This window comes from Enhydra lutris, unplaced genomic scaffold, assembly GCF_002288905.1.
Source record: "Enhydra lutris kenyoni isolate GAN:26980312 unplaced genomic scaffold, ASM228890v2 scaffoldscaffold9, whole genome shotgun sequence".
Classification (NCBI taxonomy): Eukaryota; Metazoa; Chordata; class Mammalia; order Carnivora; family Mustelidae; genus Enhydra; species Enhydra lutris.
The window spans coordinates 27,346,037-27,373,181 of NW_019154093.1; the positions used below are offsets into that span (position 1 = coordinate 27,346,037).

Genomic DNA, 27,145 nt, shown 5'->3' on the forward strand with positions numbered 1-27,145 from the left:
TTAGCAGGAATTTATTTCATTACAAGGTCAGACAGAAAAATACAACCTAAACTATTTTCTGAATGATCAGGCTAGTGAAACTTTTCTAGAAAAGATACGTACAGGTGTCTTGCCCATGGGAAGGACCACCAAGGCAACTACTGTCCCAGCAGTTTATTGAATAACCCATCTTTTCCTGACTGACTTGAAGCATCACTTTGTTATATACTAAATTCTCTGCTTCTGGGGTTTTCTCTTTTGTTTCCTTTTTTTGTTCTAGCTCTAGTGTATGATGCTGTTCTAACCTTATAATACAGATTTCATTTTCAAATACTTTCTGACTCTTCTTAATACATTTGAACTTCAGGATGAATTTTATAAGACTTTTTCAAGTCCTCCCCAACCAAAAATGCCCTGGGATATTAATTTTGTTATTGCTGTTTTTAAACTTGGATTAATTTTGAGGAATGTTCTATTTCTGCAAGGTTGACTCTATCAATCCAGGACACTTGACATGTGTCTTCATTTAGCCAGCTCTTCTTTTATGTCCCTCCATAAAGTTTTACAGTTTTTTTATGGGTCAAAGCAATATATTTTTTAAAGGAACTATAAACTTTGGCTTCATGGGATTACAGAATCTCAGAACTGGAAGGGACTGAAAAACCTTCTTGTCACCCCACCCAGTCTGTTGCTGAGCCCACCTCTCAAACAACCAAAGATATAGGGGGTATTTTCCTTTTGTTTTAACATGATGACATTATACTATATGTATTTTCTGTGATTTCCAGTTTATTTTCCAGATTATCACATGAACAACGGGTCCTGGAAAAATTTGGTGTCAGTGCATATAAATCAACTTAATCCATTTTGATAACGGCATGGTGTTCTATGAAGATGATATCGCATCATTTAACTTATCATGCCCTGTCCGTGAACATTTAAGCTATTTCTGTCGTTTTGCTGTTACAAATAACTCAGCTTCCAACCTTGAACGGTAAGTAAAATCAAAGTCCCCAAAATTCTGGAGCACAAGACTAGCGCCTGCAAAGCCCCTTCTCAAAATCACCACTAGGTGGCACAATGCCTATTCAAGAAAAGTCCGACTTTGCAGTGTCTTTTAATTCTGTTCAATAAACTTTTATTGAACATGCATTACATACTAGGCACTGGAATTTTTTTATACACTAATTTAAATAAAATAAACAAGTTCACTAATTCAAAATCACTCATGGAATGCACACTACGTGCCCAACACGGTGTAGGTCTGAGGAATCCAGGGAAAATTAACAATCCCCTGGGGTTCTAAACTCCAACAATTCCCAAAATAAAACAGGAGTCATTACAACGTGGTACACACTAATTTCTAAGCCTCATATGAGTCCAGACAGTTGACCAAGAGACCAGGATAGCAGATTCTCAAATAATTTGGACAATCACTTTAAAGGTGTCATGAGATCTCCACGCTTATGTCCCCAGGCTCTTGAACAAGCCACTTTCTCTGTATGAGATACTGTCTAATTTGGTGTTCCTTCAGAGGGATACCCTGAGACAAGGATTCAAATGCAAGTCATTCAATGGGAAGTGATTCCAGGAAGTACCACATGGGGTGTAGGGAAGTGAGACAGGCAAGGAAAGGAAGCCAATAAATGATGCATTAACAAACGAGTTAAAATGGGGGCAGATGGAGGGGAATCCCTCTGATGAATGTGGGAAGACCACGTAACACACACCTCAGAGTTCCCAAACTGAAGGCCGAAGTTGCTGGTTTATTTATCCACTAATTATAGCTAGTCATTGGTTGAGGGCTATCTTGGGGATGATTAATTCTCTAGCACATCCAGCCTCCTTCATGTGCTCCTGGGAGGCCAAAAAAAGCCTCAAGCAAAGGAATTCAGATGCTGGCAGTTGCCAGTTGGATGCTCATGTGCAGAAATATGGGCCAGGCACCAACATGCCAGGAGATAGGAGTGGGCACCAGTGGCATCTGCTATGAATGCCCTTTCTACTGTCATCTGGCTGATTTATTCTTCAAAATGTGGGGCAGAAATCACCCACGTGGGGAAGTCCTGCATCTGCACCAAGCCTGGTGAATTGCCCCACTTTTCTGTGCACCAGGAGCGCTCTGTGCTCATGTCACTCCTACTAAGAGATGGTAAGTGTTGGCTCTGAGGCCCAGGTTCGACTCATTCCAAATGCCAGGACAAAATCACCAACATGCTTCTGAACAAGTGAGCTCCTTGACTGGTAAAGGTATCCCTCCAATCTCTGCCTCTGCCTTCATATCACAATCAGCTCTGTTTTCCTGGGTGTTCTCTCTTTTTAATAAGGACACAGGCTATTGTGTTGGGGGGGCCTACCCTAAGTCCAGGATGATCTCCTCTCAAGATCCTTAGCTTAATTAACATCTACAATGACTCTATTTCCAAAGGAAAGTTAAAGGAGATAACATTCTTCAGTGGCCCTTAAATTAGGAGAATGTGGGCCTGGAACTGCTGGTGTCCATCTTGAGGAGAAAGTTGGACTAAAGAATGACACCAAACCGAAAACAGAAAAAAGATATGAAGAGAGGAATAGAAACTGACATTGTTTGAGCCCTTGGATCCAGCCATGCCTGAAGCCAATGTCTCCCTTTCACTTTCCACTTACCAGTTAACAAATTTCTTCTGCCTAAACTAGTTTGAGTTTAATTGTTAACACCTGAAATGGAAACAGTCCTCACTGACAGACTCAAGTATTGCACACTTGGTTTCATCCTCAATCCATTTCCTCTTCCTCTTCTTCTCAACTTCTGGAAGCAGATCTTCCCTAAGCTGATACCCACCTCCTTATCAGATTTCATCAGTTCTCCCCAACCGATGTTGTCAGAGCCCAGGACTCCCTCATTGTAATGATGAGGAAATAGGGTTTGGAGCTGATGCCAAGAAAAAATTCTTGAGACATCTTTGGAGCAAAAAGGTGGTTTTATTAAAGCACAGGGACAGGACCTGTGAGCAGAAAGACCTGCACTGGGGTCATGAGGAATGGCCAATTATATCCTTTCAAGATGGGCGGGGATTAAAGATAGATTAAGTTTCTAAGGTATTTTGGAAGCAAGGTTTCCAGGGACCTTGAGAAAGCTAGCTATTGTTGGGAAAAGGTCATTTCTTACTGTCTAATAAAACTTTAGTCGTGAGACTCTTCAGATGTTTATCAGTGGGCCATATGCTTGGGGGATGATTGCTAACATATATCTTGGGGAAGGTAGAGATAAAGAAACTTTCCAAAGGGATTTTTATATGTGAAACTAGACTCACAGGGTCCTGGGGTGGGGAGGAGGATCAGGATAATGTTAAGCCAAGATTACCTTTTGCCCTTAGCAAAGTGTGAACATCAAGGCAGCTGAGCTGTGGGAGGAAGTTCACTCTACCTATTTCAGAGTCTTGTCAATAGGCTGTAGGCAGGAAGGAAATGTAATTTTTTATTTTGCTGCTGTCTCCCACATCAGTAACGCTTGCCCCACACTATTTCAATGACTTGTTTAATGGATCCTCCAATCCCAACACCACTGCTGCTTTGACATATAAGATCTTTGAGGGCAGAAATTGCTTATTGCTCTATTCCTGTTTCTAGCATAGTGATGCAACATAGTAAGTGGCTAATGTCTACTCATTCACAATTTTGAATCTTCATTTGTTTTTCAGAAGTATAGTAAAATAAATGACGACCAAGTGTTTTTGTGTGGCTACTAGACAGTTGTAACATGTGCTGATTAATTTATAGTATAAAAGCTAGTAATTGCTTTTACTTAGGTTTTCTTAATGAAATAATAATAATAATTTTTGTAAACTCCCCATGCTGATCAAAGAGAATAATTTGAATAAGATAATTATACTCATGAAGGATGAAAATTATTGCTTTAATAGTATTTAGGGGTCTGATTAGACTAAATAAAGGAAGAAGCCAGCTCGCCAGGTCTTTAAGCTTTTTCTGGAGATCTGGATTAAAGTCTAAATAATACATCACCATGTACTGCTCTTCTTTTAAATAATTTTTGGGATTTTCCTTCCTGATTATTAAAATAAATTATAATCATTATGGAAAATTTGGGAAATATGTAAAAGCATAGTCCGAAACAACAGAAAGCCCTATTCTCCCCCCATCAATGAATCCTTGCATTTTATTTCTGTGTGCGTCCATAACCAGATACTAGCTCAGATCCCAACTCTCACTCGCAGGGATTCTCCTGCTCTTACCTTATGCCTCTTTGAGGTTCCTGATTTCACTTCTCATGGTTGTTCCCTTTTTATCTCACAGAAACAAAGAAATGCTTTTTCCTTGATTCCCACACAAACGACACTGCCCATAGGGCACACTTGCATGGCCAACTTATACTGAAATTTTGGGGGTTAAGGCAAGGAGGAAATTCACATTACAGGTCCATATACATCATTCATTCATTCAGCAGAAAGAGCCTTTTAAAAAAAAAAAATGGAGTACTGGGGGAGCCTGTGTGGCTCAGTCAGTTAAGCATCCAACTCTTGATTTTGACTCAGGTCATGCATGATCTCAGGGTTATAAGATCCAGCTGGCATAGGGCTCCATGCTGGGTGTGGAACCTGCCTAACATTCTCTCTCTCCCTCTCACTCTGCCCCTCCCCCAACCTCCTTCTCTGCAAAAAAAAAAAAAAAAAAAAAAAGGAATATTAGAATTCCTATCTCCGTCAAGTCCCACACTAGGGGTCTGTACTGAATTGAACAATAACCCCCCCCCACCCACCGGCCCCAACAAATCCATATCCACTTGAAACTTGTAAATGTGACCTTATTTGGAAATAGGGTCTTTGCAGTCATGTTAAGATGAGGTTTTACTAGATTAACGTGGGTCCTAATCCAATGACTCTTGTCCTATAAGAAGACAGAAATTTAGACACAGACACACACTGAGGAAGGACCACCTTTGGAAGAAGGCAGAGATTGAAATTATGCTGCCATAGGCCAGGGAAGACCGAGGGCTGCTTCCCAAGCTCCATAAACTAGAGAATGCAAAGGATGCTTCCCCAGAGCCTTCTGGGAGTACATGGTTCTGCTGACACCTTGATTCTGAACATTTAACTTCCAGACTGTGAGAAATTGTTTTCTGTTATTTCAAGCCACCAAATTTGGGGAGCTGGATCCCGGAAGCTCCAGGAAACTAACAGAGACTCCAACACCCTGCTAAGTGATCCTTCCTTTCCCCCATCCCCCAGCTTCTGCCCCCCAAATTCCCTCCCATTTCTTCACACAAAGCAATTTAGGTTCTTTTGCTCCTCCTGCAAGCAAGGGCCCTCCCTCTGCCCATGCAAAGGCTCATTCTCAGCATCACCAAATGGGAGGGAGGTGGCCAAGGAGGGCTTCCTTTCTGCAGCCTCCCTCAGCAGGCAGTTCAGAGAAAGCTGAGTGGGGCAAAGACTGATTCCTACCCTGATAAAAATTAAACCTTTCCACTTGGAGATTTTAGGAAAAGGGAGAAGAGAAAAAGAGGGGAAAGAAAGCAGATACGGTCAGCTTAGATGGAAAACAGCAAATGGTGCATTCAAAGTAACAACTGTGTTCCCGTTTCTCTTTTATGAAATGGAGTAGGATCATTCTATAATTTTGTTACTCTTCCCCGGCCCCATATTAGAAAGTCTTCAAAAATTATACTGTAACTTACACAGATCCACGATCCCTTATTGACAAGTTCAAATTTCTCCGAAAACCAAAAGCTGTTTTGAAAGTTCAGGTACTGACCTGAAGTGGCCTAGGACTATTTCTGGTTTATTTATACCAATTAGTGTGACTATAAATAAGTTTCATGGCAGAAACCTGGACGTGTGGACCATGCTGCCACAGACCCTCCTGAGGGAGCTAAGTAACATGCCCCAAACTATCCTTCTAAAATTCCAAAAATTCTGAATTCAGAAACATGCCCTCAAGAAGCTGTGGACATGTAGGACCATCTCCCTGTTGTTGCATATTTAGGTTCCTTTCAGGGTTTTGCTATTACAAAATTGCTGCAGGGAACACGTGTTCTATGTGAACCTTTGTGTGCATCACTGTTTTATTTCCTTAACATGAGTTCTTTGACATGGAATTAGGAAAGCAAAGACAATAAACACTTCTAAGGTGCTTGGTAGATGTTTGTCAACTTGTTTACCAGAAAGTTTATACCAATGAACACCACCATGCCCCCATCAGCACTGAATAATACCAGTTGTATTAATTTCACAAGGAGAATTTTTGTCCCACTTTGCTTTGAATGGCTATAATTACTGGAGACGTCAGACACATTTTAAAAAAATGTTTATTATCAGGGCATCTGGATGCCCCAGTTGGAGGAGCATGCCACGCATGATCTCGGGGTCGTGAGTTCAAGCCCTACGTAGGGTGTAGAGATAACTTAAATAAATAAAACTTTAAAAAAAAGATATTTACATGGTGCCTGGCTGGCTCAGTCAGTTAAGCGGCTGCCTTCAGCTCAGGTCATGATCCCAGGGTCCTGGGATCGAGCCCTGTATCGGGCTCCGTGCTCAGTGGAGAGCCTGCTTCTCTTGCTCCCTCTCCCTGTCTCTCTGCCTGCTGCTCTGCCTACTTGTGCTCTCTCTCTAGCTCTCTGTCAAATAAATAAATAAATCTTAAAAAGAAAAAAGGTATTTACTATCATTTCTAGCTCCTCTTCTGGAGTTGTCTATTTGTGACCTTTGTCCATTTTCTACTGACATCAGGACCACCTCAGAAGCTTGTCCTCAGCTGAGGATGGGGCACATTTGTCTTCTTACAAAGCTACCTGCCGCCTGTGAGCGTGGCAAGCCGGCACTGCAGCACTGGGTCCAACTACATGGGGTGCCTTTTTCTAATTTATCTGCCCAGAGGGGGGCTCCCTTTCTAATTTGCACCAAGGTACCTAGCTAAGGCCTTAATTAGAGCATTGTTTTTCTAATCAATTTGTCTGGGTTCTGTATAGAATAAAGCTATTAACTTTCTGCATATCATTTCCTGCTGTATCTTCCTTGCTTATTGGTTTGTGTTTGTTCCACTCATAAATTACTTAAATGCATTCTACATTGCTTTTCATTAACAAAACCTTCATGGAGTTCTAAGTGGCTTGCTTTCTCTTCCTTTTGCTTCTGAATATTATTTTGAGTGAAGGGCTATGAGTAGAAGCATACGAAATTTACCTCCTTAAATGGTTAACCCCAGTTGTCAAAGGGACACATTCGGTGCTGTTTAAACTCCCAGGCCAGAGCTAGCCATCTGCGGAGACACTTGTATCCACCTCATCTATCCAGCCATTTAATCAGCATTAATTATCGAGCCTCTGCTATGTTCCAGGAACTGTGATTGGTTTGAAAATGCAGAGGTGAATAGAAAAGAAACAGCCCCTTCCTTCATTGGCTTGCACTGGACACTATGTATTCAAGTTTAATGTAGTAGCATAGTAAAGTAGCTATTGGCAATAGCTGACATTTAGGAGCGCCAGGCCCTGGTCTACGCACACATGTGTACCAACATATTTACTTATCTCACCAACCCTTTGAGGAGGTGATATGCTATTGTCCTCATTAGATAAGTAAGGAAACTGAGGCATGAAAAGGTTAAGTAACTGGACCCAGGATCATACACTGACAAGTAGCTTTGCCAGAAGTTGCAACCAGACGCTCTCAGACACCTGCCTTCCCACATCAATCACAGATTGGTCACTTGAGCTGCCTATGCCAACCCTCTCCTTGTTCCCAGATGCTTGCCCCCAAATAGCAGGCAGTGGGCAGACAGCAATCATAGATGGCAGACACTCCAGTCTCTCTTAGTCTGGGGCTTTGCTCCTACCAACACTCTCCTCCCGATCTGGTCGGTGACCCCCAGCTTCTGACTTGGTCTTGTCTCCTGGTACCAATCTGGGCTTGTCCTTCTGTCTCTGTCCCTAGGTTCGACCCTTTCTGGTTTCCTTCTACAATTTCTTCTCCTCTTTCTGCCCCTGGAGTGCTGGAGCCTTTTGAAACACGGTGTAGGTTCTCTTCCCTTGTCAGTCCTTTACCTTTCCCTAGGCAATCACATCCCTGTTCGTGGTTTTGAAGTACTAGATGTACTTTTGAAGTACCCAGATGCCAGTGCCTCCCGAATTCCCAGCTCCAGACCATAAAACACTAGATATCTATATCCAACTCCTGGATGAATCCAACATGTCTGAAAACCATACTGATCATTTCAATCTTACCGAAATGTTCTTACTCCTATGTTCTCTGCCAAAGGGAGTGAAAGGTACCACCAACCAGTCATGAAAGCCAGAAACCTGAGAGCCATTCTTGATACCTCTTTCCTCCTTACCACCCCCATACTGAATCCATCCCCAAGTCCTATTGATTTTATATCCTAAGTATCCCTCCCATACACCCACTTATCTCCATTGCTACCACTATCCTATACACATGTTCTCAGTCCAAACTACCTTTATCTCTTACCTGAAATCCTTCTTCTGGTCTTCTACTGTTTCCTTTCCCCTCTTCTTGCTCTTTTTTAGTCTGTTCTCCATACTCCAGCCATTGATTGTTTTGGAACACAATATAATTACATCATCCCCTGAAAAATAGGATGCTTTTTCAATGATTTCTCTATGCTCTTGTCTGGTGTGGGTGTGAGGCTGTGTCATCAGGGAGGAAGGGGCCCCTTTTTCTTCACATAAAGGTCCTCACGAGCCCCCATGGCAAACCCTGCATGGCAGGGTTAAGTCCAACTAGAAAGGATGCCTTTTTATGCTTGTCTGCACAGAGGGCATGCCTTTTGTGAATTTCCACAAAAGGTCAAAACATGTAATAAGCTTGAAAGGTCTTCCATGGTCTGTCCTCAGTCCACTTATCCAGCCTCATGTAGTACCACCTTCCCATTATCATCTCTATTCTAGTCTTGCTGGTCTACTCTCAGGTCCTCAGAGAAACCACACTCCCTGAGCTTTAGGACCTTTGCACATGCCATTCTCCCTTACCAAAATGTTCCTCTTCATGCATAAATAACATCTACTTGTACCTTGCATCTCAGATTTAGTGTCAGTTCCTTATGGATGTGACTCCTGCTAAGACTAGGTCAGAATTCTACATAGGCTTGTTTGGGGCTAACAAGGGAGTTGAGGGTCGTGGCACTACTAAGGAAAATGAATCACATCCAGGGTGGGAGCCCTGAGTGCGTATGTCTTCTGAGGGTTAGAATGAACTAGCCAAGGGATTCGTGTCCCTGTCCTTCCAAGGAGACATAACATGATACAGAGGTAAGCCGAACTGCCTGCTCCGAAACCACTGGTTAACGTGTTCAGACCACTCTAGATCATTTTCCTTTCCCTTCTCACCCATCTTGGTTTGGCTCATTGCACAGTGTGGGCTTGAGAATTTCCCCTGAAACTGAGGACTTATGGCTGTGGTACCTGGGGGTACAGCTCTCCTGCATTCAGTGTACCCTAGCCCCTTACCCACTCCCACCCTCCCGACAATTCCTTCGTGAAGGTTGTCATTTAAAAAAAAAAATGCAATCAAGAAACTTCTGGTGGTATTTAGCTGTGAAAGAGAATGTTTTCAGGAGGGAAATGATGGTGGAAAGATGCCCACCAGGGTTCTCTGTCAGTTGTAAAAGACATCCATTAAATTCCCGGGCAGTCCTTTGAGGGATTCTATCTAGGTCCAGGAGAATAGGCCTCCCCATTTGCATCTTCACCACTTAGCATGGGGCATGGATCTTTACCCTGCAGTGTCACAGAGTGTAGGGGTAAAAGCACAGACTCCGAGGAGGGTGGCCCTGGAGATTTCATTCCAGCTGTCCTCCTTACCAGCCCTGTGATTTCTGGCCAGTCATTTATTTTTGCTTTAGTTTCCTCATTAGTAAAACTAGAACAGGAAAACATACTTCATGTTATGAGGTTGTTGTGGAATAAATGAGATAATGAGGATAAAGCTTGTAAGACAGTGTTTGGCATGTCCTATGTGCTTAATAAACGGTAGCCATTGGTGATGAGGGAGCAGAAGGCTAGATGAGAACAAAGCACACACTGACACCCTACAACCTACCCCCACCCCCCACTCCTGGGTGGGACATGTGTGACATTCTCCCAGGAAGCTCCCAACTGTCTTAATGTTGATGCCTTCCCAGAGGGAAAAATCACCTTAACCTGACAACGGCAAGGCCTCTGGTATCTTGTAGGTCCTCTGTAACATGTGAAAGGTCCTCTTTAACTTGTGAAAATCCTTTCAAAAACCTCCTTCTTCCTTACCTCCCCAACCCCATAGTATACAGTCGGCCACCCCTTACAACCCCAGTGCAGCAGCTCTTTCTTCCCACAGGTCCTGTCTCCATGCTTTAATAAAACCACCATTTTGCACCAAAAGATGTGTCAAGAATTCTTTCTTGGTCATCGTCTCCAGACTCCACTCCACCAAACCTCACCTATGTTCCAACACCCCATCAACTGGTATCTGTTCAAGTCAACACACTTTCCTGAGAGCTTATTAGTTGGATGACCCAGTGTGGGTTAGAGGATTAATTTCGCCAAGAATCCATTTTCCCCCTTGGAAAGTCTTTGTTCAAAAAGGGACAGAGGAGAGGGCCATGGGAGAAGGAGCTCTTCTGTAAACTAGACACAAAAATCACCCCCTGCCTTACAGTTTTCCAGAGGCAGGATGGTATGTTGGTTAAGAGCATGGATTTGCTAGAGAGAATCCCCCCATTACCAAAGATGCCCACTCCTAATCTCCAGAATTTGTGAATATGTTATATTACATGGCCAGAAAGGTTTTGCAGATCTGATTAAGATGAGAGACCTAGAGATGGGATAACCTTGTTCTGCACATTGTGGGTAGACTCAGCCTGATCACGAGTCCTCGTGAGTGGGAAACCTTGCCCAGCTGTGGCTAGAAAGAGAAGAGACAGGGGAAGCATGGTCAGAAAGATGCCTTGCGAAGGCTCAGCTGGCTATCACTGGCCTCAAAGATGAAGGATGGGACTATGAGCTAAGGAAAGCGCTACAAACCCGGGACAGCTCTTAGCGTCCATCCAGTAAGAAAGCAGACATCTTGGATTCCCAACAGAAAAGGAAGTGAATTCTGCCAGCAACCTGAATAAAAACAGGAAATAAAATTTCCCTTGGCACCCCCAGAAAGGAACGCAGCCCTGCAGGCTTCTTGATTTTAGGCCTAGTGAGATTTGTATTGGACTTCTGACCTAGAGAATTGAAAAATAATGAATGCAGGCCAATATAATAAATGCGTAAAAACGAATATAGTCTGGCTTGCAAATTTACAAATTATAGGAGGCAGTATTGCAGTGGTTATGAACATGGATTTGAGGGTCAATTTGCCTGGGTTCTAATCCCAGATGCACGACTTATTAGATCTGTGGCCAGAGGCAAGTAAGCTAACCTTTAGCGTCTTAACTTTTTCATCAGTTTTAGGAATAATAATATAGACACTTAAACTAGTTAGAGTAAAGTAGTATGCTAACATAAAATAAAAGACTATTACAGACCTAATAATAATATAATTTCAAAACAAAGACATCTATTTCTCACACCATAATGAAGGTGTCCCACTTGGTGTGGACAACAATCTTATACAAACCAGGTGGGCCATGCCTCTGCCTTTGAAACAGGTGCCTTCCCAGGTTGCTCTAGTCCCCTAATAACAGAAGTCTAGGGACACAGATGTTCCCTTAAGAAAATGCAGTGGATTGGGTGGCTCATTAGGTTAAAGCCTCTGCCTTCGGCTCAGGTCATGACTCCCAGAGTCCTGGGATTGAGCCCCACATCAGGCTCTCTGTTTGGCGGGGAGACTGCTTCCCTCTCTCTCTGTGCCTGCCTCTCTGCCTACTTGTGATCTCTGTCTGTCAAATACATAAATAAATAAATCTCAAAAAAGAAAGAAAAAGAAAGAAAGAAATGAAGGAAGGAAGAAAGAAAATGCAGTGAAAGTGCTATTCACAAAATGCTGGAGAGAACCTAACCATTACTATTTATTTATTTCCCCAAATTCTTGATGGCTTTGCTGTCATTCTAACAAGAATGATCATTTACAAAATACTCAGTTTTGGGGCGCCTGGGTGGCTCAGTGGGTTAAAGCCTCTGCCTTCGGCTCAGGTCATGATCCCAGGATCCTGGGATCGAGCCCCACATCTGGGCTCTCTGCTCAGCAGGGAGCCTGCTTCCTCCTCTCTCTGCCTGCCTCTCTGCCTACTTGTGATCTCTCTCTGTCAAATAAATAAATAAAATCTTTTAAAAAAATACTCAGTTTTTTCCTATCTTCCATAGTAATCTTTTCTTAATTTATTTTTATTTTTATTTATTTGTTATTTTAAGTAAAGTCGACCCGACTCCCAACACGGGGCTTGAACTCATGACCCCATGATCAAGGCCTGCATGTTCCATCGACTGAGCCAGCCAAGCACCTCTTTTCTAATGTAATCTTTAAAATCAAGCATAGTAGGTAAGACTCTACCTATTTTACAGGTAAGAAAACCAGAGTCTGAAAGACCAGGTGACTTCAAAGCCCATACATTTTACATTTAAACAAAGTATCTCTCCCTTGAATTTAAGTGATATTAAAAAGCTAAAGAAAAACAACACAATTTAAGAGTAGAAGTGATGAAGGAAAAAAAAAAACAAGCAAAAGACTAATTAGGGAGACAAGCGGAACAAACATTAGACAAGATAGAAATCAGGGTATTGGTGGTTTGGAGTAAGGCTGCCACTCTCTGCCTAACTCAGGTAAATCCATTCTCTCCTCTGGGCCTCATTTCTTCATGGGCAAAGTGGAGTCATGGACTCGATGATCTTTTTTCTACCCGTGACATTCTGTGATTCCATTTGGAAAACAGTGAAGCCAAAGATATGGGAGCAGGGAGAAATCATGTGATTTTTTTTTTTTTAATTGCTCCATTTAAGGAAATAGCAAGAGTGAGAAAGCCCCAGTGACCGAAACAAGGAAATCAGATGGGCCTCCCACGGGGCTCAGAAGACAAGCTGTGACCTGCTTGGTAAAGCCACACCTGCTCCTCACATTCCTCCCAAGGCAGGTCCCAGGCCTGTGCCCAAGGCAGTGAATGGGTGTTCTAGGGGAATCCCTAGAGGTGGAGGCTAAACCCCTGGATAGAGCGAGGTCTGAGTATGAAGGGTTCTTCCTTGGAGGAAGTGACTAAGGAAGGTGTTTTGACCTGATGGGTGCATGGAATAGTGACCTGGGCTAGGAAGCCAAAGACCAAGGTTCTAAACCCTGGCTTTGGCACCTGGAGGTTGTGTGATCCTGGGTTACCCCATCTCTTTGGACCTCAGTTTTCTGACATGTGAAATGGATCCAATCTATAAGAGAGGAGGAAATTTAACATACCCTGACCTCTAAGTGCCCAGATCATTCCATGCACTCTTATCAGTTACTGCATTTAAACTTCGCATTGATGAGAGAGATCTGTAGGTTTAAGTCAACAGATGGGGAAACTGCACAAAGGGAAGTGACTTATTTGTCTAGTGGAGCAGGATTTGGACTCAGGGTTGTCATCACTTGGGTTATTTCCAGTAAGCCCATGTCTCGAAGAAGATAAGTGTAAAAAGTGTTTTTGTGAAGTATCAAGGGTAATAAAGTGCAAAGACTCTCAGTCCCGAATTAACACAGGAATTTAGAAATTACCAGAAGTGATGCTCTATGAAGAAACAGGCTTTTTCAGGGTTTTTCCCACTGCTCAGCTGCCTACTCAGTCCTTAATCTGTTTATTTTGTAGGCAGTCAAGTGCTGGTTTTTTGAAGTGACTCTTGAAACAATAGCAGCCTGGGGTCGTGAAAAAGAATCCTGGACTAGGGAATGTGAGACTGTCTGGTTCCAGCTGTGCCATGGGAACAATCACTTGCCTGTGCCTTCTGTAAAATAAGGGACTGCGCTAGAGGTGATGGCCAAGGTCCATGTAGCTAAGGCACTTTCAGGAACTCAGGGGAGCTGAAGGAGAGTAAAGTCTGACACTCTTAACAGCTCCCATTCTGGCCTGGGGCAGAATGCACTTTGGGAAAGCCAGCCTACATCTCCCCTCTCCCCTCCTTAAACCCCATTTGAACTAGAGGGGACTTTGGGGGATGGGTGGGGGCAGCTGAAGGGAGTGTGTGTTTATATACTTAGGGATCCACCCCAGGCTGGGAAGGCCACAGTTGAGAGCCACCTCCCCAGTTCTTACCTGGTGTTTCAGTCTTTGAGGGGTAGGCATAAACCACAGAGTAGGAGTGGGAGGAGGAGAAAGAGGTGGGTTCCAGAGGAGGAAACAGTAGTCCTGCATTAGCCCTCGGGTGTACCAACCACTCCCTCCTTTGTGCACACCCACTGTTGCACCAATTTCCCAGTAATTGCTGCAACTTGTTTACCTGTAGACTACCCAACAGTGACCTTCTAACACACTCCACATCCATGAACGGGAAGGAGTAAAAATGAGGAAAGGAGCATGAAGGAGATAGGTTGCTGGTTTTATACTTGATCTTAGCCAGGAGGCAGGGAATGACAGCCAGCCAATTTTTACAGCTAATAGGAAGTAAAAATTTTTAAAGCATATTACTAGTGAAATTTTAGGAAAACAACTTGGGTGTTTGCTCCCCCCCCAACACACACACCCCATGGCGTAGGGCCCACTACAGACTAGCTGTAACTACATGGGAAAGTCCTTTAACCTGTCTGGCAAGCCAGGATACTTTGACATGAAGTAAATCGCCAGGGGCTATATGGGAATAATACCACTACTTCCAAGTAGGGCTAGGAATCAAAGGAGATACAGTTCCCGAAACAAAGGTAGTGCTTTTTTTCTCCACTGGAGAGCCTTTAGAACCAAAAGCTGGTCCCCTTTCCCTACAATAGCATCTAGTTCTAGCCTCCCCCGCCCTCCCTCCCCCATTCTGGAGGAAGCTTCCAAACAATCCTACTTAGAAAGACCAGTATTTATACCAGCCTGTGTAAGGCATCTCAGAAAACACCAGAGTGGCAAAATGAAATGCCTACTCCTGCAAGAAAAAAAAAAAAAAAAGTGTTAGAAGTTGAAATAAGAAATCTGAGTCTTGGGAACTGAGGAAACCCAAATGATAGAAATCTGGAGCAAGTTTTCACAAACTTCATCTTTTGGTCTGTGCCTTTTCCATATTTTATTAAATTCGTGTTTTTTTTTAAAAAATCACAGCAGCATTATCAAAGACAAAATATGTACAAACATTTTACAAAAGAAACATTACTAATACCAGCTATACCAAGGGCAGGCTGAGGAACAAACTCTGGGTTTCGAGGGCACAGTCCACCCTCAAAGAATCTCAAATGTGTTCGGGCGGCTGAAACAGGCTTCTTTCCCGGTGACAAGCAGATGTGGTTGGTCGTACAAACCACGGCAACAGCGGGTGCTACGCGGGCTCAGTGGGCGAACTCCTCTCCTCACCGGCAAGGCCAGGATCCTGGTGGAGCTAACCACATAACCCAAGACAGTAAAAAGCGCTGTCCTCCCTCCCCGCATCGAAGCGCTTGCAAGCCTTCAACACCTTTCGCGTCCATGGCAAACCCGGCCGCAGTGTCATACCAACAGGTGAATCTCACACGTAACCCTGCGTCGAACTTCGCTGAACTCTTGAGTCGGGTTTCTCGTCGGACCGAAAGGGAAGGAATTTTAGAAATGCCTCCTCTGAAGCCAGAAGTCAGAAGGAGAGGTGACCCTGATTAAACCCGATGGGGGTGGGGAGAGGCAGGAATTTGGAAAGAGCAAGGTCTCCTCTGGGCCAAAAGTCAAGGCGAGCGGCTCTCTTTGGGCTGGGGCCGGGCTGCAATCCGGTGGCTCACCCCACCCCCCTGCCCCGCCCGGACCTACAAGCTCGGCTCCTTTCTCAGCTCCCCCAGCTCCTTGACCTCCACCTTCCTGTACTTCCCCGACTTCCTCCAGTTGGTGATCACCAGGACGGCCACGCCGGCGACGAGGGCCACCACGACCACCACGATGACGGCGATGAGGCCGGCCGTGAGGCGCTTCATGGAGAACTGGGGGGGCTTCTCGTCCAGGTAGTAGATGAGCGTGCGCTCCACCAGCAGCGGCTCGCCGCGCACGCGCACGTCGAGGCCGCCGGGGCCGGGGAACAGCGACTCGCCCTTGACGTCCCTCTCGAAGTAATAGGCGGCGTCCGCGATGTCCACGTCGCCGGGGCCCTTCTCGGTGGCGTTCTGCCGCAGCTCGATCTGGATGGTGGGCCGCTCGTAGTGCACGGCCGCCACGAACCGGGGGTGCAGCCGGTAGCGCTCGCGGAAGAGCCGCCGCAGCTCGGCATCCAAGTCCGAGTGGTTGAAGGCGTGGGCGGCCGGGCGGTGGCGCAGGTCGATGAGGATGTGGTGGGTGCGCACCAGCTCGTCGCAGCGCAGGCTCAGGTCGCCCTTGTCGGTGCGGCGCACGCCCACCGAGTTCACGCACCAGCACACCGACGTCTGGTTGCACTGGCGGGCCTTGAAGCGGCCCTCGTGGTCGCAGTCGGGGTCGTACAGGCCGTCGTTGTCCAAGAGCGCGTGCTCGCTGGGTCGCACGAGTGCGCGGCCGCTCTTGGGGGCCCTCATGCGCGCCTTGAGCAGCAGGCACTTGGAGGTCAGCGTGGAGCAGTCCACCGGGAAGTCCAAACCGAGCACGCGGCACTGGCAGCGGCCGCCGGGGCCGTCCGCGCGGCACAGGGTCATCTTATTGGTGGCGCACGTGCAGTTGTCCTTTGCGGCCGACGGGCCGATCGCCGCCACCAGGAGCAGCAGCAGCAGCGGCAGCGGGGGCGACGGCAGCGCGAGGCCCGAACCCCGGGCCATGGTGGGGCGGCGGAGCGCAGACGGGACGCGGGCGGACCAGGCGCTGGGGACTCTGCGGGGCTCCAGCTCCGCGTTGGGACAGTCTCGGGCTTCTGCCGCTGGCCGCTCCCTTCCGCTCTTATACTCCGCCGGACCTGCCGGGCTGGTTGGGCGGACTCACCCTCTGGTATTTGGGTGACACATCCCGCGGCCCCCAACCTCCCCCCCCCCACCCGCCCCGTCACCGTCCCACGGAAGGCACAGCCCGCCCTGCGCCGCCCGCGATAGGATCGGAGGAGCGGAGGCTGCTCCCGCCTCCTTCAGACCGAAAGCCTGGGAGAGGAAAACCGATACTCACCTGCGGGCTGCGGAACCCCGCCCCGCCCCGGCCCGCCCTGGCCTCACCTGGGGAGGAGCAGCCATCCCAGCCGCCCCCAGCCGGAGGACCGCGGGTGGCCTGGCTGCTCTCCTGAACAGGAATTCTTAAGAATTTCTTTAAAAAGTAAGGCGCGGGAGATCGCCAGCCTTTTGTCCCCTAGCCCCTCCCTTTCCCAACCCCTATCCCTAACCTACCGTCCAGTTCTCCCAGTAGCCGTCAGTTAGTTTAGAATTCACAGGCATTATCTCAGCCTTGCCTCAGTCCTGACAGGTATGTACAATCTTTCAGACCCATTTTATAGGTGATGCAGTTGAGGCTGAGACTTAAAGTCACCCAGCCATCAATATCCTCAAATTCTTTGGAGGAGTCTTTGGTATTCTGCTTGGTGATTGTGAAACCTTAAATCAGTGTTTATGGAAACAGAGTGGTGCTGAGTCCGAAGAAAGGAAGCAGTGTTACCATATCATGAGTAAAACCCAGGTGTCCCGGGATCCAGTGTGTCAGAAGTTCTGTTAAACACAGTTTTCCTCTACACACACACACACGCACACACACACACACATACACACCCCACACACATACACAGAAACATAATATTCATACATGTACTCAGTGTAGGGAAGCAAAAAGGAACTAGTTCTTCAAAAGAATAAGCAAGATTACAAGGGATTCTTTGTATACGTTGATTCTGAAAGAGCAAGTCATTGCTTTTCTTTTTCTGTGCCCAGATAAGTAGCTGAACCACTGCAAAGAAGAAAAGGATGGGCCTGTGGGAAATGGCTGGTCTGCCTCTTCGTGGCTACTTTAATGGGGTGGCGGGGTGCAATCTCTTTTTTGAATCATTGAGAAAGTCCTGGGTTTCAAAGCTGTGGTAAAATTAACAATAATTAGCAAGTTATAATTATTCCTGGCTCCTTCGTTCAAAGCACATTTTATATGTTCAGCATTTAATGAACACCAGCAGTAGTACAAGGGTGTTGTTTAACACATGAAAGCCACCTAGCCTCTATCCCATTAATTTTCGAGCAATTCCTGAGGCGGGTAGGTGGAAATATATCATTCTCCCTTTATAGGTAGAGAAAGCAGAGTCATGTGAGGGCAATTTCTTCCCCACAAGCACCAGGCATACTGGGAATGCTCCTCTGCTCTCTACTCCCGCTGTCTCTGTTCAGCTCCTTGAACCAAAAGCCTAGTCAGATTCCAGTTTCTTTCCCCCTCTCCAACACCCAGTCCATCCTGTGTCAGAGAACTTTCTTTCTTTCTTTCTTTCTTTCTTTCTTTCTAAGCTTATTTATTTATTTATTTGACAGTCAGAGATCACAAGTAGGCAGAGAGGCAGGCAGAGAGAGGAGGAAGCAGGCTCCCCGCTGAGCAGAGAGACCGATATAGGGCTGGATCCCAGGACCTAGGGATCATGACCTGAGCCGAAGGTAGAGGCTTTAACCCACTGAACCACCCAGGCACCCCGAGAGAAGGCTTTCTAAATCACAAGTCTGTGTTGATCTCTGCTGAGAGCCAAGTGGGAGGTGCTTGTGGCTCTTGGAATAGAATTCACACTTTTTAAGTTAGCAAACAAGATGGTGTATGGCCTTGAGCAAGGTGCTTCTCTGTGCCTTACTTTCCTCATCTGTTAAATGGGGATAATAAAAGTACCTACTAACTAGGTAGGTGTGAGAATTAATGTAGATAAACAGCTTAGAAGAGTGTCTGTTCTAACAGTAGCTGCGCTTAGTAAACATGGATAGGTGTTAGCGGCTGTCCTGGTCCCCACCACCACCATGACTATCTTCATCTTGCTCCTGCCAGTATCTCCTGTCTTCTCCACATTTTCAAGCCTTCGTGAAATCATGTGCTGGGATTCTCCCCCTCATTTATTTATTGCATTATTGTGCTTTTTCTACCGAGCTCTTGGATCGCCCCCAGGAAGCCTTCCCTGATAGGCCCTGTCTATTGCACTGAGGGCTGTGCTCCTTCTCTGTGCTTTCCTAAATCCTGTAACATAACAGCAAAACTAACTTTTCTGGGCTTCTGTCTGCTCATCTGTAAAATGGACATGATAGCATCTCTCTATTTTATAAGGCATTCTGACAATCAAATCTAAAATAGATGAGACAGTAGACACCAAAGTTTTATAAACTGGAAGACACTGTAAAAATGTCAGGTTGCATTTTTATTTGTTAAAAACATATCCTGTCTTTTTAATTTTCCAGCTGCTGACTAAGTAGCCCTAATCCTCTGTAAATGGCAGAGCTACCTGTTTGATATTCCAATGCATCACAGGTTGGCGGGAGGAAAACTAATGGGGAAGGGTTCTCAGGGCTGGGGAATGTGTACAAAGGTGTCTTTGACTGCTTAGCTATTTAGGCTAGTGTTATGAGGTCTCCAAGCCTTGGCCTTTTTCAGCCATGGTAAGTGTTTGGGGGATGGGGATAAAGGGAGCCTATTCTCAATGTCCTCTGTGGAAGACGGAGTGACCCCCCCCCACCCTCTTCTCTTTCTTAATTTCTGTGGTGAGCCAGGCTTTCCCCAACAGACACACAAACATGATGATGAGTTTTTTGTTTTGGTTTTTCTTTTTTATAGATTCTTTTGGGAGTTAGTTGGGAAATAATTATTTTTTCTAAGTAGGCTCTATGCCCAGTGTGGGACTTGAACTCCTAACCCCAAGATGAAGAGTCGCATGCTCTACTGACTGAGCCAGCTGGGTGCCCTTATGAGTTTATTAACTAAGCACAGCCTCAGCTATGATTCTCCCTTCTCGCTTCATCCCTTTCCTGACAAGGTCTGCAAAATATCACGCGTTAGCTTTAGCTCTTTGTATTTATTTTTTTTAAATTTTAACTTTCAAGTATTTAACAAAGGCATTCCGTGAACTCAGGTTTGTCAAATGTCTATGCGGGGCAGGAACCATATCTGAGCACTTCTGAGCCCCAGCAGCAGCATTTATTAGGGCCTCAGTAATGCTTATTGGATTAATTAACGGTGAGATGTGCCGCGAATGTCAGAGGATCAATACACATTCCCAGGAGTGTTCATGGTGGCTGTTTCTGTTCTCCGCAAGTCCAATTCTCATTACCAACCCCAGCCACGAACCTCTATCCTTACCCTAACCCAACCTCCAAACACCCAGTTTCAAGGAGGACTGAGTAATGCTGAACTGACTGTTACTTTTGCTTTTGTGCACGATCCCGAACTTTTACCGGCCTGTAGCCATAGCGGGTTGGGATACAGGCTGATTGGTCTGTGAGCTGACAGGGATTCTGAGAAACACAGTCCAGTGCAGCTAAAGGCAAACGGGATCTAGTGAGACTTAGGCTCCCATCCTGGCTTCATTCTTCATTGGCTGTGTGATTTTGAATAAGTTACTTCACCCCTCAATTTCTTTAATTATAAAATGGGGGGGTAATAATATCTACATTTCCCCAAAACCTGTGAAAAGGATGACTTCCCGCCTTGTTATTATGAACACGTTCTTCCCCAACTGAACTTCAACTTCATGACTTCTTGTGCCCTGTTTTCTTTTTCATTTTTTAAAAAAGATTTTATTTACTTGACAGAGATCACAAGTAGGCAGAGAGGCAGGCAGAGAGAGAGGAGGAAGCAGGCTCCCTGCTGAGCAGAGAGCCTGATGAGATGCGGGGCTCAATCCCAGGACCCTGGGATCATGACCGGAGCCAAAGGCAGAGGCTTTAACCTGCTGAGCCACCCACACGCCCCTTGCACCCTGTTTTCTAAGCTGGTGTTGACGATCTGAGTTTCCTCTGTGCAAGACCAATACCAGCTCATCAGTTTTCTATTTTGGGGTGTGATTTACAAAAACAAAACACAAAAACAAAACTGTATTTGATTAATAAAAAAAATACTTACCATCTATAATTATTTTTAATGATTCAAGATAAAAAATATAAAATACCCAACACAGTGTATGGCATACACTAGGGAGAATTCATCTCAGTTATTATTATCAACTGTCTCAGGGGTGTGAGGATGCCTGGAGATCATTATAGGTTCCCGCAAAGAGCTGGTGATTGTGGGGATTGCTGAAGACCTGCCCCAGAGGCTGTGTGCAAGGGAGGGGAGCTGCCCCTGAGCCCTCGTCATCCTGACCCCCAGGATGCAGGAACAAGGAGATTATCTAGTTGCAGATCAGGCTTTAGCATTTCTATGCTCATCATCTGCTGAAAGCCCTACAGCACCCTTGGGGAGTGGGCAGGGAAGACATTATCCCTATTTCACAGATGTGGAAACAGAGGCCTTGGGAGGACAAGAGAAGGAATGGCTCATGGTCACAAGCTTATAAGTGGTGAGGTCAGGCCTAGAATTTGGGTCTCCTGACACCACCTGTACATACAAATTTAAAAGGTGGAAGAGAATCAAAGGGGTCAAGAGGTTAGAGTCTCATCTGAGGTTCCTCAGATTTTCTTTTTCTTTCTTTCTCTTAGTTATACAATTTTTTTTTAGAAAGTTCAGGTTTTGTGAAAAGCAAAAAACCTAGCTGCTTGCATAGGGCACAACAGTGATCCCACACCTGAAACCCTAAGACTCATGCCATTACCCACCAGTTCCTCCCACATTGGAGTGGACGCGTTCCTTGCTGTCTGCCTTGCTGGGATGAAGTAGCCCACATTTGCATTCTGTCCTGCCAGGCCACGGGCAGCACCTTCTGCTTGGTTTACTCTTATAGAACGGAGATGATGCTACCTGTGAGTGACATGGTGGAGATTCTGCAGTGTAATGTCTGTGAAGCTGCCTGGGCCAGGTTGGGAAGACCGCTCAGTCCTCTTTTTGGCCTGACCACAGTCAGCTCTGTTCTCTGTCAGGAGTGGCCACTGAGGCAAGGGGCAATTCCGGAAGGCCAGTCAGGGTTTCCCCTCCTGAGAGACAGCTTGGAGCGCTGGAGGAAGCAGGTGATGCTTCAGTCAGAATGCAGAAAATGCAGACAGAGAAGTGGGCTGTGGTGATTGTTAGCTCAGGATGGAGGAAGGAGGCCCCAAGAAACCATACGAAGAATGGGAAGTCAGCGCAGGGCTTGGGGAGCAGGGGTGTAGACCACAGAATAGATAAAGCGTACATGATTCTAGCTTTAATGTTTCATTTCTTTAAAAATGTTAAAAAAAAAAAAGAAAGCATTGCCAAGTAGAATTCAAAAGAGCCAGGAAATAAGGTACACCCTCTGTATTTTCTTGTTTATTGTTATTGAAATGTTGATTAATTTTTTTTTAAATAAGTCAATCCCTCGGGGCGCCTGGGTGGCTCAGTGGGTTAAAGCCTCTGCCTTCGGCTCGGGTCATGATCCCAGGGTCCTGGGATCGAGCCCCGCATCGGGCTCTCCGCTCAGCGGGGAGCCTGCTTCCTCCTCTCTCTCTGCCTGCCTCTCTGCCTCCTTGTGATTTCTGTCTGTCAAATAAATAAGTAAATCTTTAAAAAAAAAAAAAGAAAAGAAAAGAAAAAATAAGTCAATCCCTCAAATTAAGTTTTAGGAAAATATTTGAGGTAAAATTTCTGGTTTTGCTTCGAATTATCTTATTTTCCCATTTCCATAGTTTCTGTTATTAATATGAACTGCCATTTCTTGATCACCAACCTTGTGCCAGGCACTTTATAAATAAATTCCCTAAAATCCTTCCAGCATCTCTACAAAAATAATTATTCTTGTCCCCATTTGCCAGATGGGGAAGCTGAGGCTTAAGGTCGCACTCCTAGGACTCAATGGAGGAGGGCCTTGAAGCCAGCTCTGGTGACAGGGGCATCTACACTTTTCTATGACACAGGTTAGTGTCTTGATGAAGAGTCTTGAATGAGTAAGAGTAGAAGGAAGACGTAAGAATGGTAAACTGGGTGTGGTTTGGGTCTGGGAGGCCTCAGGAATGGAATGTCTGATCTTTTCACTTTTCTGGGAAGACAATAGTTTCTCTGTTGTGTGGCCATTTGGGTGCGGCCTTACTGTGTTTATTTGGGAGGTTTGCTGTGACATCTGTGACGCTGCTTGGCTTTTGTAGTCCATCAGGATTTGAAAAGTGACTGCGGGCGTCACCGGAAAAGTGTGTGTCATTGTTTCATTTCAGTATCTCCTACCTATGAGCTTCCCTTGTGATCTTGTCACGGTCTCCTCCTCAGGAGTTGCAAACCTTAACTGGCTCCCTCCCCTCACATCTGGGCTCTTTGCCCTGAGGTAACTGGCTTCTTTTTCAAGGGTTTTACACTCAGGGTAAAAGCCGATAAAACACTCAATAACTGTGTAGTTACTTTGTAGTTAATCTCACTGGCTCTTGGGCGCATTGTTTCTGGAGAGATTTGGCAGCAAATGAGGAGAGATTGGGAAACCTTGTCACAACATTCCGGAGGCAGCCACGTTTCTCCAACCCCACGTTTGTGAGTCATGGTGCTTCCTTTCCCAGAGTGAGCCAGCCGAGGTGTGAGGCTCCCATGAGGGGGTGTGGAGGTGCTGCTGTTTCTGAGGGCTTCCAGTCCTTTCAAGGTGAGGACAGTGGTGACAGGTCTCAAATGTGCTGCTACCCCTTCTAGACCAGCCTGCCTGTTTCGGGCAGTCCTGGTCCAAGGGATGCCCCTTAGGGGTATTGAGAAGGACATCACAGGTCATTGATCTCCGTCTCCCACCCGAAGAGTGGGTTCTGTCTCCAAGTCCCGTAACAGGGGCTTACGCACTACTGTGGTGCTGAAACAACCGTCCTCCCCACCAGACAGTCTGGCCCAGTCCCAACCAGCTCTGTAAGGCTCCTCATAATATTCAGGGAAACTCTGGGCCTCTGTAATCTTCTCACACTCTCTGAATTTCCATCCTTAGAGCAACAGCAAGGAAGCGATGTTCACCTTCCCCTCAGTGGCTCCTCGGGGATCGATCTGAAGCCAGCTCTCTGGTCCCCCAGCTCTCCTCAGTCCTTCCTGCCTCTTTTCTTGCCTTTCTCTAGTGAAACCTCCCTTTGTCCTCATCCTTCCTCCTCTGCCAATCTCACACTCTGGGTTGTGGTGTTGTTTCTACCAGTGACCCCGTTCAACACATGATGTTATGGAACGAGGCAGTGTGGGGAGATCCCAGCCGAGGATCCTCCTGGAAGCTCTGAAGGAGAGTTTGTTCCTGGTGTCCTGCTTCTCTTCTCTGCCTGGGAGGGTAGGTGTAACCCAAACCATCCCTTACCTGTCTACTCGTTCCCTCTGTTCTTGTCTGAGCAATATTTGTAATATCTACAATTTACTGAGAGCCTGTTATGGCCCCGCTGCTCAACATGGCTTATCTTTTACCTTACATCATCCAAATGAGGTAGGTTCTGTTATTCTTACCCTACAAATAAGAAACCCGTGCAGAAGGACCCTTGCCCAGGAATGTATGGCCAGTAAATGGCAGGGCTGGAATTCACACTCATTTCTGTCTGGCTCTGAGATTCTGTTCTTTCTGACACCGTGCTGCTACAGACCATGTTCATCTCCCCAGCCCAAATGTTTTAACCTCCACCACACCTTCCTACAAGTTTACTCCTCTACAAGTTCAAACTATGCCACAACTTCTTTTTCTTCTGCGGATGCTGAATCAGAACATCAAAGTAGTCTCTCAACTGAAGCCAAGTAAAGGTACGGCTTTGATTTTATAGGACAACTTACAGTTTTGCTCCCTGACATCTTGGTTGAACTCACCCTTTCGGGGAAGCAGACAAGGCATGATATACACCATGTGGATGGAAAAAAAAACCCCAGTTAACTGCAGGGTAATGGCTCATCCAGCTCCAGAGCAGGTCAGAACCTTCCAGACTTCCCAGCAGCAGATGCTTTCCTCAGCTCCTGTGTTGCCCTTCCAGGGGCACGAGCATCCCAACCCTCTCCTGGGCTGTGGTTTGCCCTCTGCTCTTCCCAGCCTCTGAGGCTGTTTATTTCGAGATGTTTCCAGACCCATCAGTGCAAGGAGCCAACCACACAGAGGGGCTTGGACTCCTACCCTCAGTAGCTGTGAGTCACTAGATAGAAGTAGAGGCGAGAAGGAAAGCTCAGAAGTCTGGGGAGAATGGGAAGGAGGGAGAAAGAAGGCTTCATTGTTCTCCAATGTGGGGATGTCTGGGTCCAAGACAGAGGGCCAGGAAGCCCCCGTTGTTCCTCTGGCCTCTGTGGGATGCAAGAGATGGGACTCATTTCTTTGGATTCACGTGGGAAGTCCTGGCTCTGTCAGCAAAACGTCAGCTATAACCTTTCAAACCATGGTGATGGGAAAATGATGACTGCCTTCTGAAACTTCTCCATGAACACAGGAGGTTGTCGATTGGAAAGCAAGGGAGAGCCAGCAGAACTAATCCGCTCGCCACCGTGTGCCTCCTCTCCCCACCCGCCCGACTGGTTTCTCTTACGCCCCTTCACCCTCCATTTGTCCAGCTACCAGGCATGACTTGTTCATTTTAAAAGCTTACAGAGGGTCTGCCTTGTGCCAGGCCTGGACCTGGCAACAGGGCTACAGGGCCAATAGCACCTGACCCCTGACCCTGAGCAGCTCACAGCCCATGCAACGACGACCGTCTAGTCAGGGTTTAGTACATATTTGTTGAACAGATAATTACAATGAAGGGTTAAAAAGTACAGTTCCTGCCCTCCCCACTCACGTGGGTTATTCACCTCTTTACACACAATACATCAGCAGAAAAAACCTCACTGGCTCTTAAGTGTGTCTGTTTTTTGTTTTTGTTTTTTTTTCTCATTTTTCTCAGTGATGAGTATGAAGAGCTTTGGGGGTGAGGGTTGGGGGAAAACACAACCCAATAGGTAACATATACAGAAAATATGACTGAAATAAAGACCATTTGGGCAGGAAAAGACAGCCTAACAAGATACCACTTGTTGGAAGAGATTATGCTGAGTGAAATAAGTTAAGCAGAGAGAGTCAATTATCATATGGTTTCACTTATTTGTGGAGCATAACAAATAACACAGAGGACATTGGGAGATGGAGAGGAGAAGGGAGTTGGGGGAAATTGGAAGGGGAGATGAACCATGAGAGACTATGGACTCTGAAAAACAATCTGAGGGTTTTGAAGGGGTGAGGGTGGGATGTTGGGGGAGCCAGGTGGTGGGTATTATGGAGGGCACATATTGCATGGAGCACTGGGTGTGGTGCATAAACAATTCTGTTACGCTGAAAAGAAATTTAAAAAAAAAAAGAAGAAGATACCACTTGAGGGACAAAACCGACAGCCCAAATGGGAAACAGCAAAGCATGTTACAGCTAGAAACGACTTTCCAAGAAAGCTAGCCCAGGAGTTCTGTGGTGTTCGAGTCATGGAATCCATTGCTGAGGGGTGGGGGGAGGGTGACTAGGATTCTCTCGAGTAAATACGACTGTCCGGACTCACGAACATTTACACGGAACTCATGAACCTTGACTGGGTTTCAAAGGGAGGCATCTGGGAGCCTCTGGAGTCTATTTATCTCAAGAACCCTCCCACCCCCAAGTTAGAATCTCTGATGCAGTTCAGTGCCTTCTCTTCATTCAGCGGAGACAGCGATGACTTCTTCGAGGTCACAAAGTCAGTTCGTGAAAACATCTGCTTGGTTTTAAGGAGCTCAGAAGCTGGTTACTTGGGTTCAAATCCTGATCCTGCCATTTATCAGTTACTGATTTTCAGGAAACCACTTAACTTCTCTAGGCCTCTTGTTTTCTCATCTGTAAAACGGAGGTAATAGTAACGTACTTGTGAGGTTATTGTGAGGATTGAGAGTTCATCTATGTGAAGAACTTTGAGCAGAGGTCGGCAAGCTTTTTGTAGGTCACAAGATAGTCAATAATTTAAGCTTTGTTGGGTAAGGAGCAAAATTCACAGCTATTGTGGCATCCTAAGAGAATTATTTAAAAATGTAAAATACATTCTTAGCGCACAACCGCATAAAAACAGGCAGTCATACAAAATGGGATTTGGCCCATGGTTCGTAGTTTGCAGACCCTTAGACTAGAGCAGCCTGTGGCCCGCCGTACATTTTCAGTAAGTGCTACTTTCTACTTTCCCAA

The 27,145-nt window shown here is 45.8% G+C and overlaps 1 protein-coding gene across 1 annotated transcript; it reads right to left on the bottom strand.

Annotated features, from left to right (window-relative positions):
- Positions 1–15,815: 15,815 nt before the first annotated feature.
- LOC111143634 (tumor associated calcium signal transducer 2) lies at positions 15,816–16,787 on the bottom strand. Its single transcript, XM_022497458.1, has one exon. It carries the CDS (start codon positions 16,785–16,787, stop codon positions 15,816–15,818), a length of 972 nt encoding a protein of 323 aa, XP_022353166.1.
- Positions 16,788–27,145: the final 10,358 nt, after the last annotated feature.

Bases quoted from the DNA above. Each gene is read 5' to 3' on its own strand.
- LOC111143634 (XM_022497458.1), bottom strand. From the start codon at position 16,787: ATGGCCCGGGGTTCGGGCCTCGCGCTGCCGTCGCCCCCGCTGCCGCTG.